Source organism: Strix aluco, chromosome 1, assembly GCF_031877795.1.
Source record: "Strix aluco isolate bStrAlu1 chromosome 1, bStrAlu1.hap1, whole genome shotgun sequence".
Classification (NCBI taxonomy): domain Eukaryota; kingdom Metazoa; phylum Chordata; class Aves; order Strigiformes; family Strigidae; genus Strix; species Strix aluco.
In genome coordinates, this window is record NC_133931.1 from 91,253,933 (window position 1) to 91,273,157 (window position 19,225).

Consider the following 19,225-nt stretch of genomic DNA (forward strand, 5'->3'; position numbering starts at 1 on the left):
ATAACTCTAGACCTCTCTGACTGCCCAAATCATCTGGATGAAAAATGTTTTTGTCTCACCCTTACACGGGAGAGAAAGATAACCTTTACCCTCAATTCCTGCTCCAGTAAGCCAAGCAGGACATCACTGATTTCATGGACTTTACAACTGCAAGGAATTCATCCACACAGAGATCCCCACTTAGCTTAGCATGCTATGAAGGGTTCGGAAAGCACGATGGAAAGAAAAATGCTCCAAAGAAAAATACCTTACAAAGAGAGCATTGCTCACACACACACTGATCACAATCAGTTGTATTAATCTTGAATCCATTTGTTCAAACAGAAGCAGGACTGCTAAAACTGACAAGACTGCTTAAGTTAAAACAATGTCACCAGTACAAGATATCCAGCAACTAGATAACAAGAGTCATAATTCTTCTGTTAATCTATGTTTAAATTCCTGGTCTTGACTTTTAGCAAAGAGCTGCTATGAAACTTTGCATGGGATATGTTTAGTTCTAAAACAAATCCCACATCCCAGATCACTTGGGGATAAACAATGCTTAACATTTTCTAATAGAGCTCTACAGAAATTACTTTATAGCTCAAATCAAAAGGTATTGCTTTACTGTATTCCACAACGCCAGCAATAATTACGTTTGCTCTGTTTAATCATCCTAGATTTAGAGTGATGAAAAATCCACAGATTTGTAAATTGTTTTTTTCTTTAATAATTAGGTTCTAACAGATATCAAACATACTTTCGCATCATTAGTTCACAGGTATTTTGCAAAGCAGCTCTGAAAAGGACTTCCATACCCCAAGGGTCTCCGCTGTCAGCTGCAACTTCCTGTTTCTACTGAAATACAGCAACAACCTTTTCTCACTTCCCTATGCTTAACTGGATTGCTTGCAGAACATCTCAGATCACCCTCATCTGGCTCCAAGTGAAACAAAAAGGGAATTTATACCATTATATCCCTAAATGGGGTCTTCAAGATATTTATAATATTCAAAACAAAAGATAAAGCTACTTGTAAATCAAAGTTGTTTGCATTTTATTATAAACCTACAAAGGAGTAATACTTTAGAAGACATTCCTCAAAAAACCTCACTTAGGAAAGAATAGTGAACACATGGAAGAACTATTAGGAGTCAAATAAAGGAATATGTGCAAAAGTAAGATGTTAATAAAAAAGTGTCACCGCCCCCAACCGCAAACCTCACAAACTATCAGCTTGGGGGGGAAGATGTTCTTACCTAGAGTCATCCAGCTAATAATTTGATTCAATACGGGCAATCCCTGTTTGTTCTTGAGACTGTCATGGGTGCTGCTTACAACATATGTTGAAAGAGCAACGCTCAACATCTAGAAAGAAGAAATCAGACAATGAAACACATAATTAATGTATGGATCTCTGCCATCCCATACTAAATATGTAAATATACTTTAGAGTTGCATAAACACCTCATCTGAATCATCATAAGAACAGGAAGTCTGCTTTTTAAACTTCCTTCTATTTTTTTTTTATTCTTATTATTTATTTGTGCTATTTTAAAATAGTTTAAACAAGTGGCCTGGATCACTGATTTGACATGGTATGACCTTTGTTAAGGGTAACTCCTTAAACACTCATGCAAACCACAGAAAACATATGCCCCGTTTTTTAAGGAGCACTTGTCCTCAAACAGCATCCATAAAGAACTAGCAGAAGATCTGGCTTTGCTGCAGGATCAGGTACAGGGTGCAAGGGAAGGCCAGTTAAGGAAAGAGCTTTGCATGGGCAGTGCAGCTCCTGTAAGAAGAGACAGCAGCAGCAGCGCAGAATGGAGGTGGATTTTAAAAGATGGAAAGAAGCTGCAATCTTAGCAGACTGTTCAAACGAAATTGTCCGAACCACCTCAAGCAGAGTTTTCTGCCTTGAGAAGCAGTGAAGCTGAAAAGGGATTTTTTTTTCTTGACTAATTCAAGAGACACCACTGAGTCATCGAGTAGGTGCAAAAAACCTTAGGAAAATTACCCCATGAGTCAGTTATTTTTGAAAGATGACAATTATCCAAGAAAACGCTTGAGCCAAGCTTTCAATTACTGCTATTTATTCACAACTCCGCAGTTCCACTAAAAGGCAAATCAAGCATGCACAGTACTTTGCAAACATGTGCTTTTGAACTGCATTACAAGATATAATTGCTGTTGTGACTTTTTTAGTGCAAAGCAACTACGCAGTGTTCACATCCATCACTTTTTACCATATGAATAGCTGCCATTCCCCTGCCAGACACAGTGATACCTAGAGTGGTACCTGCAGAGGATACACTTAGCATCAGCATTCTTTTTTGGCCGGGTTTTACCGGTGCTCAGTATCTGCTGCTTCTATTTAATTTCAGGCCACAAGAACATGTAACTTGCATTGCTGTGTGACATCAATAAGGTAGGTCGAAGCATTAAATCTCCAAAAGCTCAGGGAATTGGCCCCTTCAGACCTCTGATGTTTATTTGTGATGCTTTTGCTGTATTCAGGCCAGATCTCTCCCCTTTGATATATCTTTTCAACTTCTTTTAGTGTCATGAGCTCTGGTAATCCCTCTGCTAGCCCCTACCTACTTGTGAAGTCATTTTGCACTCACTTTGTGTCATATCCCATAATGTATCTTGTGCCTTGGAAGACTTGCGATGACCTGGGCACGTTAGTAAAGCCAATTTACTGCTGCTAGATCTATACCAGTGTCTAGGGAAGGGCTCAGCATCTGCTTTTGAGACTCCTGTGTTAACAGTTTAAGTAATGTTGAAACTGCTCTCAGCTTTCACCAGCACCTCCAGGACTCTGGAACAGCACAGAATCAACTTGGAGACACAAACTGAGGTCTACAGCTAAGAATCTGTCTTCTTTCCACCTTCACAACCTTCCTTGAAGTTCAGAGATTATTCTTGAATGGCTTGAGAGTAGGCCTCTGAGGAACACTCATCCACAGGTTGCAGCTAGAAAGAGGAAATCAAGGGTGACATCTGCAGTCCCAACACCTCTTCACCAGCTGCTCCGTCTGGGATCTCTCCTAAGCATCTAACATGATAACAATTCATAGAGAGAATGTAGGAGAACCAGTGTCATCAGCTGGACACTGTACAAGGCTGGTTGAAAACACTCCTCCTGTCCCCTAGTTCCACCAATATGACATGGATTCCTACTGTTTATTTCTCCTCCTAATTTAGAGGAGAAAACTAATAAACTGACCACCTTGGACCCACATGAAGTTCAAGCCTCCTACAATAATAATGTAGCCCAATATTATCAACCAATGGAAATAGCAGTGTTTTCGGCAGTGAAGCAAAAAATTAAGTTGTACAGTAAGCACTGCAGCAGTCTAGCTGACGGATTATAAAGGACTCCTGTTTTCACCATTCCTGGTCTTAATGACTTCTCAAAGATCACTCAATCATTTAGGTTGGAAAAGACCCTGAAGATTGAGTCCAACCATTAACCTAACATTGCCAATTCCAACACTAAACCATGTCCCTAGGCACCACATGTACACAGCTTTTAAATACTTGCAGGGATGGTGACTCAACCACTTCCCTGGTCAGCCTGTTCCAATGCTTGATAACCCTGTGGGTGAAGAAATCTTTCCTAACATCCAATCTAAACCTCCCCTGGTGCAACTTGAGGCCATTTCCTCTTGGCCTATCACTTGTTATTTGGGAAAAGAGACTGACACCCACCTCACCAGACGACAGAAGTAGCATTACCAAAAGACAATTCTCTCCTTGCCACAGCAAACAAAATACAGCAAAAAAAATATTCCTGGTTTAGCAATATCAAGAGAAAACCTGAGAAACTCTTAGCAATTTTTAGAAACGGTGAGGGTGTAATTAGTATCTTCCACCTCAAACAAACAGTGACATGTATCAAAACTTCAAAATTAGGTCTAAACATAACTGAAGTTTTTGTAACAGAAATGTAAATGTAACCATATGAAGTTACATTTTAAAATTTGTGTAGTCATTCACTTTTGCTGAAAACTTTCTTTGATCATGCTGTTTGGTTGTCTGGGACTTCTTTGTTTCTTTAAGGCTACCCTTGTTGGAAATCTACAGCATGTAGGTACAAAACCCAGTGAATAAATGAGTAGCCTGTAAATGGCGTCTCCAATCCATATAGGTATGTAGTTCATATCATTTGCTAAGGTGTACACTCTGTCCCATCTGTGGAGAAACCAACACAAAAATACATAGTTCAGGGAATTATTTCTTCTGTGGAGGACTACACACAAACTGGTGGGTTTTCTGCCTACTCTGATGGTCTCCGCCAACTCAGATTTCTTTTTGACCATAAGGAGAGCGATTAATGTAACGGAACAAGCTTTCTTTGATAACAGGCATGATATCTTCACTACAGGCTAATTCCCAGATGGAAGATGAAGCTCACTCGGACAAGAAAGAAGAAAGTTGTCTTCAGAAGAGAAAAAAAATTTATCATAAGCACAACAAAAAGCCTAGGCTATGCTGAATCCCTCTTTCTCTCTGACCGAAGCAAGAAGAGAACTGAAAAGGGAAGTGTCTTTATTCAGATGTAATCCCAAATTAACTTGTGAAGAACAACTCAGGCAAGTAAGAACTACTTGAGCCTTTGGGAAATATTCTCTCTTACATGAAAATCTCTCTCATCACAAATAAGCAGATGCAAAAATTTGCAGTGAGGTGAAATGAAAGATTTGAAATAGGTTTCTTGCACACAGACACTACCAAAACAAAGAGGAAAAGGATTCAAAGAAAAAAAAAAAAAAGAGAGTTGGGATCCTGATCAGAGAAGTTTGGCCAGATCAGTAGGCTTTTTGCTAAAAGAAAAAAATCTAGAAACACCAGCTATTCCTTCTCCATTGTGTAATTCAAAGGCTTTTAGTCAGAGCTGAACCTATAAAAGATGTTAGCAGAGTGGTTAAGGGAATCCCCAAGACAAACCATAAAGTGTATGAGGAAGGGACTCCATATTTTCCCTTCCACTTCAGTCAATACTTGGAGAAAAGTGGCACACAAAGAAGACAGACCTGTAGCAAATTAATTTATCTTCTCATTCTCCAAAATGAAGAAACATCAAACAACCAATCTGAGTTTCCTGTCTAGGAAGGAACAACGTTATCAGAGGAAAGCATAACCTTCAGTGACTGCCTACAAACACCACATACGAGATACAAAAACTACTTTTAAGAAACCCCTTGTCAGATATACAAAGCAGGAACCTGATCGTGTGTGCTTATGTATATGAATGTCAGTGCCCTGATCACTGTCTGTCATTGCAAAATAAGTACGTTTCATCTGATTAGATGATTCATCTCATGCTTAAAACTGCTTGGGAGTTGTAAATCTAAATTCATGTGTTCAAAATGCTCCAAACCAGCATTTTTGAAGATTACCCCTTTCCCTGTCCCCACTGAAAACTCCGACTCAAAAGTAGAAGGAGAACAAGGGAATTATATTGCCTAGAAATACCAGTCTTCTGACAAACGTTTTCCTTTGTATTCCTGTACACTTCAAAGCAACTAAACACAATCTAACCTCAAAACAAGTTATTTATTTAGAAACATGTGTAATGCCTCTGTAATATCCTTCTCCCCTTCTAGGTCTGAATAATCTACCCTCCCAGTACTTTCCTTACCCAGAGTGTGAATGCTGGATCCCAAGTAAGATTCTGAAACAAAAATCTAATAGAGACTAATAATTAGATGTCACTCTTGTAAAATATCTTCTGATTAAGGAGCCATTTGAGGATCTTTATGATATTCTTAAAGGTTGGGAGAAAAACGAAGATGTTACTCCCTGAACAAGCAGGCTGAACATTTCCATCTACTGAAGTATCTCAGGACTGTGAGTGAATTTCCTGATTCTATAGTTGGTTCAACAGTAGCCTGGCATTACTTTTTGACTACAGATATACTTCATCATCATCATCATCACTTGTGAGCTGATCACAAAGTTACACCATGTGAGGTGCTCCAGCAGTTGTGTGGTGAGTTGATGTCAGCCAGCTGCCAGATGCCCAGCTGGCTGCTCTCTCACTCCTCCATCCAAGTTATTTTCAGGCACTGCAGGGAGAAATCCACTGCTGAGTATATACTGGAAATATCTGTCCTAAACACTTAGGAAAGGAAGTGATACCTCTTTTCCACATGTAAGCCGGAAAAGTGAAGAGAAAACACGGCTACATTATAGGTGTGTGCATGCTCAGGTAAAGGCCTTTTAAGCATTCATTATTCTTTCCTATCCTCCTTTTAAACAATTTCAGCTCCATTCCTAAATCACTGATATAATGAATGCATTGCTTAGCTCAGTAAGAAACTCCAGCACATAATAAGTCATAACCAATAAAGCTGCTCCTGAAATAAAACCATTATCTTGTAATAAGTTAAAAAAAAAAAAGACGACAGCAGACATGCAAGGTATTATTAGAATCTTAAAAGCTCTCTAGAACTTAATTAGCACCTACTAAGAAAAGATCTACCTATTTCATGAAGGTATAAAGAAAAAAAAAATCTCATCTTTCATCTGAAAGAAGATTTAACCAACAGAAAACCAGCTCAATATCAGTCTCACATTGTTATTCAACACCCAGAAACTGGAAAGAACCCCCTGAACCAGCAAGCCTGTCCTTAGGGTGCATGTGCAATTCCTGCAAAGGTCACTGGAAGTTACATACACAGACTGCAGGCAGGACAAACTCTCCAACTCACTGAGTAGGGCATCAAAATGTGTATGCGTGTCTTTGTATCAATACGCATAAATACGCACAGGATGAGCTTTTGGGAACACAGCATTATGATATTTAAAAATGCATATTACCATGAGTCCATGGTCCTCTTGAAATAGTCAAGGGGAACACTCTTAGGAACAATCATTTCCTTCTTGAATATTGTGGCTTTGGTAGGAAAATGTTCTTACCAAGTATGTAAAAATTTGCACATAAAAACCCTCTAACATTCAGAATTACTGAGAAGTGGCAACCGACCTGATAAAAATGTACTTTCAGATCTTCATTATTTCTGTACTTATTTTTGCTGTTACAGAGAGACTTCAATGAGAAGCAAGAGATCAAGAGAGTCAGCAAACCAGTTGCTATTCTGTAAAAACAAACAAAAGAACAATAAAATCCCAGGAAATATCATCAAAAGGTTCAGGAAATTTTCATAAAAGTGTTCCTCACTAAAATGAAATAATTCATTACAGTATCCAGACTTAATATGTTAAGGAAATTTCAACACCCAGCTTTAAAAAAACCAAAATCCAACTCAGAATCAAGTGTGGTTTGGTTTCTTTTTTTTTGCAGGGGTTGGTCTGTTGGTGGTTTTTTTTTGGGGGGGGGTGGGGGTGGGGGCGGTGCGCACAGTGGGCGCACTGTGGGTGTTTGTGGGTTTGGTTTGTTGTTTTTTTTTAATACAAGCTTGCCATCCACAAATACAATCATGCCTTTTCCATGGCAGTGGCAAAAAAATCTGCATTTTGGCCACGTGTCTGATCTGTTATCCACTGTTTTAGGTACTTTCGATTACATTCAAATAATATTTTGAACACAACAGTAACAGTGATCGGTGATCTAAACTTAGTGGTTTCAAGGTTTGTCGTGTTTATCATCTAACAGGGCAATTACACCACCATTACGATCAAATGTATAGTTTTGTTTAAATGCAACAGTAAGACTAACAGGAAGATTGTCATTCATCACATAAACACAAGGAAAAAATACTGCTCGACATTATTGAGTTAATCTGCTAATTATGACGCTGTTTCAAAATAATAGACATGATTCACTAAAAGATCAATACTAATATCACCTCCAATTGTCTCACTTCAGTCACCAAGCAAGCAGAGGAACTGTAAAGGCAGCAGAAGTTTTTGCATGTATTTCTCTGTCATGCTACAACCTTGATAGGGAAGTAGTCAAACCACACAATCATTGCTTCCACTTGTCCCTTGGCATCTCCTCTGAGAGACTACTGACAAAAATGACCATTTGTGATTGCTCCACTCACTGTGTTTTCTCAGGCATAACACAAAAATGTACAAATACCTCACATATTCAGTAAAATCAGTCTACACAGGCATATCTCAATAGCAATTTTCAAGTAATGATCTAATCAGTACAGGAACACAGTTGCTGGCTACTCATTCACAGAATGGAGGTTGGAAGGCATCTCTGGAGATCAGTCCAGTCCAACTCCCTACTCAAAGCAGCGCCAACTACAGCAATCTGCTCAGGGCCATGTCTAGCTGGGCATTGAATACTTCTAGTGATGGAGACTCCACTACCTCTCTGGGGAACCTGTTCAAGTGCTTGACCTCACACAGCATAAAAAAGCTTTTTTCTTATGTTTAAATGGAATTTCCTGTATCTAAATTTTTGCCCATTTCTTTTTGCTTCACTGGATGCTGAGAAGAATCTGTCTTCTTTATTCTTCTCCCCCAGACAGGTATTTACATACTTTGATAAAATCCTCCTGAGTCTTCTCCAGAATAACCAGTTCCAACTCTCTCAATCTCTCCTCCAGGATAAGCAGTCCCAGCTCTTGCTCGCTCTCCTGTGACAGATGCTCTAATCCCTTACTCATCTTAATGATCATTCTCTGGACCTGGTCCAGTATGTCCACATCTCTCTTTTCAGAGAGCCCATGACTGGACACAGCACTTTCAGATGCGTCTCGTCAGGGCTGAGTAGAGAGGAATAATCACTTTCCTCATCATCATCCTGGTGATGCCAAGGATATCATTGGCTTTCCTGCAAGGGGCACATTGTTGGCTCATGATCAAACCAGTTGGTTCCAGCCTGTCCTGGTGCATGGAAATTATTTCTGCTCAGGTGCAGGACTTTGCACTTCCCTTTTTCAAATTTCACAAGCTTCCTGTCTGCCCATTTGTCCAGTCTGTTGAGGTTCCTTTGAAGGGCAGCACATCCATCTGTTGCATCAACCACTTCTCCCAGTTTTGTATCCCCTACAAACTTGTTGAGGGTGAATTCTGTCCTATCATCTAGGTCAGTAATGAAGATCTTAAAACAGTATTGGCCCCAGTATCAACCCCTGCTGTACACCACTAGTGACTGGCCTCCAGCTGGACTTTGTGCTGCTGATCACAATCCTTTGAACTTGACAGTTAAGCCTGTTTCCAGTCCACCTCACTGTCCACTGATCTAGTGTCAAAATAAACAACATTCACTGCTCTCCACTTGTCACTGAGCCAGTCTTCTCATCTTAAAAGGCTAACAAGTTGGTCAAGCATAATTCCCCCTTCATAAATTCATGCTGACTACTCCCAATCACCTTCTTGTCCTTCACATGTTTATAAAAGGTTTGCTTCCAGATTAGTTGCTAGAGTACCTTTTCAGGGATTGAGGTGAGGCTGACCAGGCTGTAGTCCCCTGGATCCCCTGCTTGCCCTTCCCTGAAGACAGCAGTGAGAACATCTACTTTCTTCCAGTCCTCAGGAACCTCTCCCACCAGCCATTGACACAACTCTTCAAAGATTATCACAGTGACACTGGCCAGCTCCCTCAGCTCTGGTCTATGTTGTATCCCATCAGGGTCCATAGACTCATGCATGTCCAACTTGTTGAAGCATTCCCTAACCTGATCCTCTTCCACTAAGGTTGTCTTCCTTGCTCCAGACTTTCCCACAGGTCTCAGCAGTCTGAAGGCTGGGGTTTCTGATGGCCAGTCCTACCAGTAAAGATAGAGGCAAAGGAAGGCCTCAGATTTCTCCATGTCACTTATCACCAGGTCCCCATCCCAATCAGCAGCAGGGCCACTTTCTCCCTAGTCTCCCTTTTGCTGCTGTATGCTGTCTTGTGTCTTGTTGCACTTTACATCTCACCAGATTCAATTCCATGAGAGCTTTGGCTTTCCTAACCTATCCTGCATATTCAGAAAGCATCTCTATGTTCCTCCTAAGTCACCTGACCCTGCTTTCACTTCCTCTATGCTTCCTTTTTATGATTGAGTTGAGTCAGGAGCTCCCTGTTCATACCATACAAGTTTTATTAATGTACTGAAGAAGCCCTGACCTGACATACAGTGCCACTGCTCAGGAACAGATTTAATAAATGCACCTATTTCTCACCAGCACCCTAATTTCTTCCTCCTGTATCTTCTCTCCCAGCATCTCCTTATCTTCAATATCCTGAAGTGTCATATACATATATATTTTTAATTATTGCTTCAAGCCTTTTCAGCTTCAAAACTCCCTTCACAAGATTCATACAGGCGCGAACTGATTCAGAGGTACAATGTTTCATTAGAAGAATAAATAGGAAGATGTACCACCTGGGTAAGGTGAATATAAAGAGGTGTTAGGGAGGAAGATCTGAAAGTAATTTAATTCCATTTTGATTTCTAAGCTGTGCTTAAATGTTCTAAGGAATAAAAAACCTCAGTTTGGACCAGCCGAAATATATACATGTGTATATACAGCTGAGAGGTTGTAATACAACCAAAGCAAATCTATCCTGAATATTTCCAACAGTGCCCAAGCACCAAGACTAAGAAGGGTTTTCAACAGATAAGATTTAAATCACAGTGAAAAATATTGAGGCAGAATGTCAATAATTTCAGAAATATCTGGGCTTATAATTCTACCTGCAATCATATATTACTGCTCAAATTGAATATTTTACTAAGGATCAGGCACTCTGCCTCTGATGGGGCACAGCATCTTCTGCCAGACAGCAGAAGGAGCTGTTGCAGCCCAGGTCAATTCAAGCTTCTCTCTGCAGTAACTACAATGATTCCACAAACCTAACACCTGCAGGCCAACCACCTGGACTGCATCCAGATGTGACAGAATGCTTGTATGATGAAAGAGTAGCTCACGAGAGGAGAGGGACAGATGACAAAGATGCACTACAAAAAATGCAAATCAACAACTGTAGAAAATCAGACGAGCAACACCAGAAAGGAAAATGCAGAACAGATAAGTAGAAGTGGAAAAAGAAGAGACAAGGGACAAACCAAGGAAGACGAGATCTCTGCCTATATGTTCTATTTCCCTGAATATCTCATTAGGTACAGAGTGCTATTCAAAGACAGATTATTCCAAATTAGATGGAGGAATTCAGAAAGATGCTGTTAAAGTAAATTGCTTTAGAATAAATGTTCTTATTCACATATGTCAGTGCTATTTACCATGTTTGCACCGCAGTGAAGCTCCTCCTTTAATGATGGCCTTTATTTTAATGTAAAATTTGCAAAATTTTGTATTGTGAGAAATGTTTCCCTCGACAAGAAATTAGAGAATAAGGCAAAAAGCAAATGGATGTGTCAAAAGAATTAGAAATCTATTTTCATTCACATTAGTGAATAACTGAGGACTCTATAATCATGCTATTTAAATTCTGAATTTCAATACCTGTCTCAGCCAACTTTCAATAATGCAATTCCTCACATATATCAAAACTCAGCCTAAATTTTGAATATCAAAGAGGGAAATAAAAAGTTTAAAGAACAACATAAGATTCTTACACCAGAGGAATGTTTGGTTCTCTTCCTACAACAGGCATTAAAGGAAATATTGCCAGGAGCACACAGAGAAGAGTCCAGATCAATGCTGTTGTCTAAAAGACAAAAAACAAATGGGATTATTTGGAGGTCATGTGGACAGGCAATTGTCTAATCAGAAAAAAATACTTCATTGAACTACTAACAGCTCCTAGCATCTCCCACAGGCAAAAAACCCCTGCATCTATCAAGAGTAAAATTAACTGAAAAAGGGGCACAAGGTCATTGGTATTATAGTACTTCCATTTAATACAGAAAAGAATCTCATTTACACAGCTGTCAAAATCCTATCAAAGACAATGTGAATTAAAGCTAAACTCATACTTAAAAGCACTTTCTCAAAGTGTGGCCTTCATCCACACTGCAGTGCTAGAAAGCTGACGAGTAATCTTACGGAAGAAAGGAATAAAACTAATCTCATCAGAAGTTTGCAAGCAGCTAACTAATCACCTATTCTCTAATAATATGGTAGCATTTTCCAGTCTTTGAATCTGAATGTCATTTGATTTAACCACCATAATCACCTAAGCAGTTGTCTAAATTCTTTGCTAGGAGGAAAAAAAAAACAACCTATCCCAGGTATTTTACTCTTAATAAAGACATTAAGAGCTAGCTATATCACTTAAAGTTTTCAAGCTCAAGTCAGCTTCAAGTTCCTGAAAGGAAATTTTCAGTGCTACGAAACATCTGTGTATACCCAGCTTTAAGACAATACAAGAAATACAATTAAAAAATTGTAAATAAACAAATACAAGCCTCCATCTTGACAGTTCTCGCAGAGCAAGACATAGCAATTGGACTCCATTTTTTTTTTGTTTTAATTAAATAGGTAATGTTATCCCAGAACTCTAGGTTTTAGGTATCCTGTGAAATAAGAGATGTTTGAATAAACTAATGGAAGAAATGTGTCTTATATTAAAGGTTGTGCCACTTCACACCCATATCTACAGAAGTCAAGTTTTTTCCTGGGAAAACAAAACAGAAAGCTGCCTCTGAGGAACAATGCGTGCCAGCTGACTGCAGACAATAATGAATTGACAAGCATTTTTCAGTTACCATCAAAATTCTTTTTCAATAAATGATCATATTACTTAAATGGTGGACTTTCATCAACCAACCATGCATGTCAACACTTCTGTCACTGTGACAATTTGATAAATGATGTATGTTTCATATGATTTTAAGTCAAGCATTTTTTAGTTATCATTAACAGAAAACTGCTAACTCTTAGCTACCCCAAAATTCTTAGGCAGCCTTATTACTTATCTTGTATAACAGATCTATCCAGATCATATTAAACTCCCTTGCCTTGCTACAGGCTGCTCATGACAGAGATCAGAATAAGAGCATAACTGAACAAGAATCTAAAGCTGCATTCCAAAGAGACCAGTCCCAACATCCTAAGAATCAGCTGTTAGCCATTTAAAATGCTCTTTTTAAGGCAAAGCAATACAGTACCTTTGCTTGAACCCACAGCTGTGTGATCACTGGCCAGCCAGCAAACACAAGAAGACCAATAGTAAGCGTAGAGCGGTAGAAAAAGCTGAAGACCTAAATAAAAAAATAATCCAACAGAAGACTGAAAAACAAGCACGTTAATAAAACTTACAATTACCCAAATAGGTAGAATGCTAGCAATGAGACACCGTGTTGATACATATGGATAAAACACTTACTAGTATTTCAATTCCCAGTGCACAAACCAAGAGGAATCCCATAGACTGACCGATACGAAGTGACAAGAGATTTGCAGCAAGGTCTTGAATAAGAGGAAGTCTGTTCAAAATGATGGAACAAGATAATAATTATTTTTAAAAAACAGAAATAACATAGGATTTTACCTCTGAAGGGCAAAGATGGGGTCAGGGCACAAGAAATGTTTCAGGTACTGCTGATCATGCCTGCTGTTTACAGAGGGGGTGATGGCCTGAGGCTCCTTCTGCCCAGTTTTACTTGATATAAAATCTACAATAAAACCCTCCAGCTTTTTCCCTCCCATTTCTGGCACATCTTCACCCATACTGGACAAGCTTCAGATTATTCTTTATCCAAATCGTCTCTGAGTTTATGAACATTTTTGGTTATGCTGTGCTTAATGCCCATCATAACTGATGAAACATTCAGAAACTTTAGAGGGAGAAAAAAATCCCCAGTTAGCTTTTCCAGTGTTTTATGAGGCAGCTCATTATCTAACTGCAGTTGGTCTCATTTTCTCTGAATAATACCGAGTTGGTATCTACAGAATTGCCAGTAGATTAGGTAAATAATAGAAATCAGAAGGTAACAAGTATTTTTGGATTTGGAGTAAAAAGAGACCTAAACAAGACAAGTTTGTTTCGGTATGAGAGCACAATCCTCAACATGACTAGCACACCTTCTCCAAAAGCAGCTGGAGTTCAGCATACTTAACACTTTGCAGGATCAGACTATTTCAAAATTATTGAAGAAAAGGAACAACCTGTTCTGTTTTACAAAAGAAGTCAGCTGCTACAGGTATTTGCTCAAGATATTAGGACCCATTTGTTACAGTTATGAGAGTACTAAAAACATTTTGTCTTGGAAAGACATTAATTAACTTTTGCTAATAGAAAAGATATCTTCTAGTATTGGCAGCTGTATCAGTCAATTTGGAAACTACTTATATGTCAAGTGACATATAAACCAGAATCCTCTGGAATGTCTCAGGAAGTTTAATAACATTATATCTAACTTTTTCTCCCAAACTTATAGGAAAAATGTAATTGTCAACAAAAGGAAGTACAGACCTGGTTTTATGAAACATTGTTCTCAAAATGTATTATTTACTTACTCTCTCACAACTGCATACCATACTGGTACAGGCAAGAGACAATATATGTAGTATGTCCAAGGACATGTTTGAATCAACAGGAAAAAAGCTATTATCATTCCAACAAAGGCAAAACTGTAGAAGAGAACAGTAGATTCCTGAAAAACAAATGGTTGGACAAACATTCCTGAAGCAGCAATAAAACGTTTTAAACTACACACTATTTTCCATTTGTTAGTTACACAGTAAAGCAAATGTTATTTTAACACAGTCACGGAAGCTGCCTTGTGTCTACGTACACAGCTCTGGATGCTTTTTCCAGCCAGATGAAAAAAAACAGTAGAAGCCCAATACATTGGAAGCCCAATGTATGCAATGTTATTTATGTTCAATGGGTACTTGAAATCCATTGGAAGTCAGAGATGCTAAGGGTCTTGGAAAAAAAATTCTCTTAAATGTCGATTCTGAAAACAGACTTGGAATATAACCTTTTGAGTTCAAGTTCATAGCAGTACAGCCAAAATGTTTAATGAAAATTGCATTAGCACGTTTCCTCCTCTTGCTTGAGACATTTGTAAGAGAACTAACTAAATTAAAATATAAAGCATTAACTCCCACTGGAAAAAATGCAAAATCTTTCAGGATCTAGGGGCAGCTACTGAAGGAGGCTTGTCTTCTACAGGAGAGATGACCTTACTCAGAGATCCTACAATTTCAAAATACAACAGAGAACTGGAGTCACACAGCACTTGAAAGGTTCTTAGCACAGCCGGAACTGTTACTGTATTTAATCCTAACCTACAGCGTCAGCTTTGGGCTTCCCTAAAAAACAAAAAAATAAATAATTAAGTTATGAGATTAGAACATTCTCCCTACCATGTACTCAAAGAAACACCTTCTCAGACTGAGAGAGCTGTAAGGAAGAACATCAGAAAGCAAATAAATTTTTAAAATGGGTAATCTCAGACAGGTAGGCTAGTCCTCAATCATCAGGTAGTAGCAATCTCTTGTTTGTGCAAAGAGGAGAATTTAAACAATCACTCTGCATCTGCCTTTTACCTGATGATTGAACTACTCTTCCTTATTTAGGGACATTCAGATATCAGAATTACTGGTAAGGGAGGATTACCTACAAGTTTTAAATAAACAATTTTATCTTTATGTATTGCAATTTGACATAGTAAAGGCAGCTTTGGTGACTGAGCAGTCTTTAATGTATTGTGTACATAATGACTGAAGACACTGTTTTCTTCTATACGAATGCCAGTTTTTTTGAATGAGTTATGCAGACAGATATGCGACTACGTTAAATATGCTGAGAAGACATTCAATTAGTAGTTCACATAGACAGGTTAACATTTTTTCTGGTCTCCCCACCCCTCCATAGTTGACATACAACTGTCTTGATCTAAACTGACAGCAAATGCAAATTCTAAATGATTTTTAAAATAGAATTTCTGCTAAGATATGCCACTAAAGTAAGAAAAAAATCTCATCTAGAAAGCTGACCTAATGCAATTTCATTTTATTAGTTTTAAATTTTACATTTGCTGACATATAGACAGAATGAATATGTATAGGTATGATATGCACACAATATAATTTATCACTGAATGAGTACACACAATCAACATTTTATTCCATATAGAGACATAAATATAGAATCCAATATAGTTGGTCATGCACTGAAAATGGAAACCAGATTTGCATTTTCTGTGGATGTTTAAAAATAGATTAAAAGGTTAGGCTTCTTGCTAAGCAAAACAACACACTAGAAGAAAAAAAAGTTTTTTCATATGCAGCATAACAAGTCAAAACTTTTAAAGATAATATATACAGGATACGCAGTTTCATTATTCAGAGGCTCCTTTCACATTTTATAAGGCTGTGTTTTGCAGAAGACTGTTTGTCAATGGTAGATTAGTTTCTCAGCAAAACTCTTTAAGTAGCTCCATTATTAGCTATAAACCAAATAACTTCCATATATGAAGCATTAGCCTCACACTGTGATTCCCTAAGTATTTAGGAACAATACAAAAGGTTTCTACAGAAAAAGGCCTTTTACTAAAACTGAGGAAAGAAAAATTCTAGACAAAGAACTAAGAAACCTAATTTTTCTTCTACCAGTGTCACTAGCATAAAATTTGTCTTCAATAAGTAAAATCAATATACTAAATTAAAATCTGATGTCAACAAAAAATGTGAAGTTTTTGCTTAATGTAGTTATTAATATGCCCAATACTCAGTCTATTTATTGTAATAATTTTGTTCATATCTAACATAACATGAATCTTGGATTATTTCTTCTCAGTTACTTAATGAAAGAAAACCTAAATCATGCAGTACAGCACTTGTGAATATTTTCCATTTCAATTTTGTTTGATCATTTTCATTAAAGGCCAAGACTATCTCATTTCAGTCAGTAGTAAAAACCTCAAGATAGCATGATAGGAATTTTCTCAGAGTAATATACTGAAGGCAGTAAAGATGCTAAGTGAGTGCTCATTCTCATCCACATTACCAAATGAAACAACTCCTTTTATTCTGAAACAAATTCTTGAAGTTTGGGAGATTTTTTTCCTTCTCCCCCTCAAGGCTTTAATCCTCTAGTGAAATGCTAGCTTTTTGCCTGTTCATATTTTTGTGGTATTTTTTCCTGATGAATGACTGAAAGTAAATGAATTTCCCAGGATTTTGTACTTAGTGAAAAATTGAACCATAATAATCTTGTCAAAAAGAGCTTCCTTCATCTTTGATGTCTTCTGCTGCAACCTTGCAAATCACAAAGAGCAAGAGAGCAAGCCAATCTGGGAAACCATAGTTCACCTTCCTATTAAAACAAGTTATACATTTTAAAAACTCCATGATTGGACTGCACAGCTTCTGAAAACTGATTTCACATTGACAAAGAGACAGGAACAAAACAATTTACATGCTAATTTTTTTTGGCCTTGCAGTAAAGAACAAAAATCAAAATGGAAGCCTGAAGTCTGTATTCTTCCAAACAAGTATTATTACAACAGAATGGTGACTTTACCACAATTAATGCTGAAAATTTACTTCTGGTTAGAGACAGACCCTCTAATAGTTTTAAATCACTATGTTTGTCTACACATGCATTAGCATCTAGTAAAATGCATAGCTGCAGGAAGGAAGAAACTGAGAAAGCACAGTATTGCATACTCAGACCATGTGGCTTATAGGATACTGATCCTAATAAACGGACCAAACAGTAACACTATGCAGGATTACAGTAGCTAGAAAAATCCACAGCTTGCCAGTTTCCATGTGCAGTCAAAGGAAGTAGGTGTGCAATTTGTTCCACACAGAGAGACTGAACATATATATATATAATGCTAAAAACTGATAGAAAAAAATTATTGCATATTTCCAACCTACCTTATTAGCCTGGATAGTCTTGGTCAAATTGGTATGGGTCTTGATAATCACCAAAATCACATAAGCTGTCCAGCCCACAAAACTCACTGCAATACTTAGACCCAGGAATAATCTGTCGTAAGTATGGTAATAAGACAAGCCTTCCAAAGCAAGGTTAATCAGGGTTTTGCACAGAGATACCTAGAGGCAGACAAAACATAAAAGTAATAGTTTAGAATAGTGTAAGCTCCAGTCCACAAATTGATCTAACTGACAGCAACTGGAGCTCAAGCAGCTCTGCCACTCTTGGCACGTGTGTCCTCTCTGCGCTTAGGTATAGTGTTCTGGCCAGCGCCAACTGTTGGAGCACACACTGCTTTGGATTCCTGTTGGACATAAAGTCAAGCATCATTTGGCTCCTTTGCCACTCCCCCTGGCCACGACAGTGGTCAGATGGTGAAAGCTACACAGATAGCACAAGTTGAACACCAACTACTACCAAACATGCCACTTGTTTTTCCCATGAGCATTTGACCATATATATATATATATATATTCCAGTATAAGTGACCTCCCAAAAAACCAGTCATGTGCTTCTGAAGGCACAACATTTACATAGGAGGAGGATTATGGATGCAGCTGAGACATGGTCACTCTTCACAGCCTGAAATACCCCCCTTCCTGGGGTTTGATGTCCTCCAATTCAATAGTACCGGATACCCCTGGCACTTTGTGTAAGCACCAGAGATGAATTCAGAGACTGAACTGGAGCCCCAGTTTCATTCACAAAGCAGTTGCTTGGGGCTCTCAGGATGCAAATCATTTCGACAGAAGAAGGGTTGTACCCAGTCTAATCACAGGTTCCCTTACTCAGTGCCTCCATTGTGGAGACACCATGATAAAGACAGTGGTTCCTCCCACCGTGAGCGTCACTCCTTACACAGAGGTGTGCTGACCCCTGGGGTTTACCCAAAGATGGGAAGCTCAGCTGTGTAATTTGTGATCACAGAGGATTCTCTGGTGATTAGAAGATCTGTAAGGAAGAGTATAATAAGTTGAGCATATATGATGATGCCTCTTTCTATGTCCAGGTATCCAGTTGGGACTTAACAAAAACAATCAACAGAAAAACCTATGTCAACTACTGAAGAGATCACAAGTCTGCCAATGGGCAAACTCACCCAAAATCATGTAATTCCTGAGGATACAATTATGAACGCACATTTGAAATGCAAAGAGCTGCAGAGCTGATGAGGCAAAGAATCATCTATACCCCAGCAGCTGGTACCGACCTTTCTGCACTGCAATATAGGAAGTTGATGATAACCAGGGCCCAGGCACAAGCCCAATGCTTTAGTGATCAAAAGTGAACTTGAACATCTGGGGCACTCAAGTGAACAAGGGGTAAAATTTATATATAACCAGCAACACAAACTCACAAGTTGTACTGCTGAAATGTATAAAATATCTCCTATAAGTGAATGTGTGACAGCCAAGTAGTAGTATTAGGAACCAAAAAAGAAAACCTGCTCCCACAGCAAAATAG

General features: G+C 38.4%; 1 protein-coding gene across 5 annotated transcripts in view; it reads right to left on the bottom strand.

Annotated features, from left to right (window-relative positions):
- PIGN (phosphatidylinositol glycan anchor biosynthesis class N) overlaps positions 1 to 19,225 on the bottom strand; it is a 111,343-nt gene that overhangs the window by 24,259 nt on the left and 67,859 nt on the right. For all 5 annotated transcript variants that reach the window (XR_012623537.1, XM_074826689.1, XM_074826718.1 and 2 more), the window contains exons 14-20: positions 17,701 to 17,880; positions 14,323 to 14,459; positions 13,190 to 13,289; positions 12,972 to 13,064; positions 11,478 to 11,569; positions 6,980 to 7,091; positions 1,242 to 1,350 (exon numbers count right to left, since the gene is read on the bottom strand). Coding sequence is in view for 4 of the 5 variants with exons in the window: in XM_074826689.1 (XP_074682790.1) it covers positions 1,242 to 1,350; positions 6,980 to 7,091; positions 11,478 to 11,569; positions 12,972 to 13,064; positions 13,190 to 13,289; positions 14,323 to 14,459; positions 17,701 to 17,880 (823 nt within the window). In the remaining variant the exon portion in view is untranslated. The remainder of the gene's footprint in view (positions 1 to 1,241; positions 1,351 to 6,979; positions 7,092 to 11,477; positions 11,570 to 12,971; positions 13,065 to 13,189; positions 13,290 to 14,322; positions 14,460 to 17,700; positions 17,881 to 19,225) is intronic.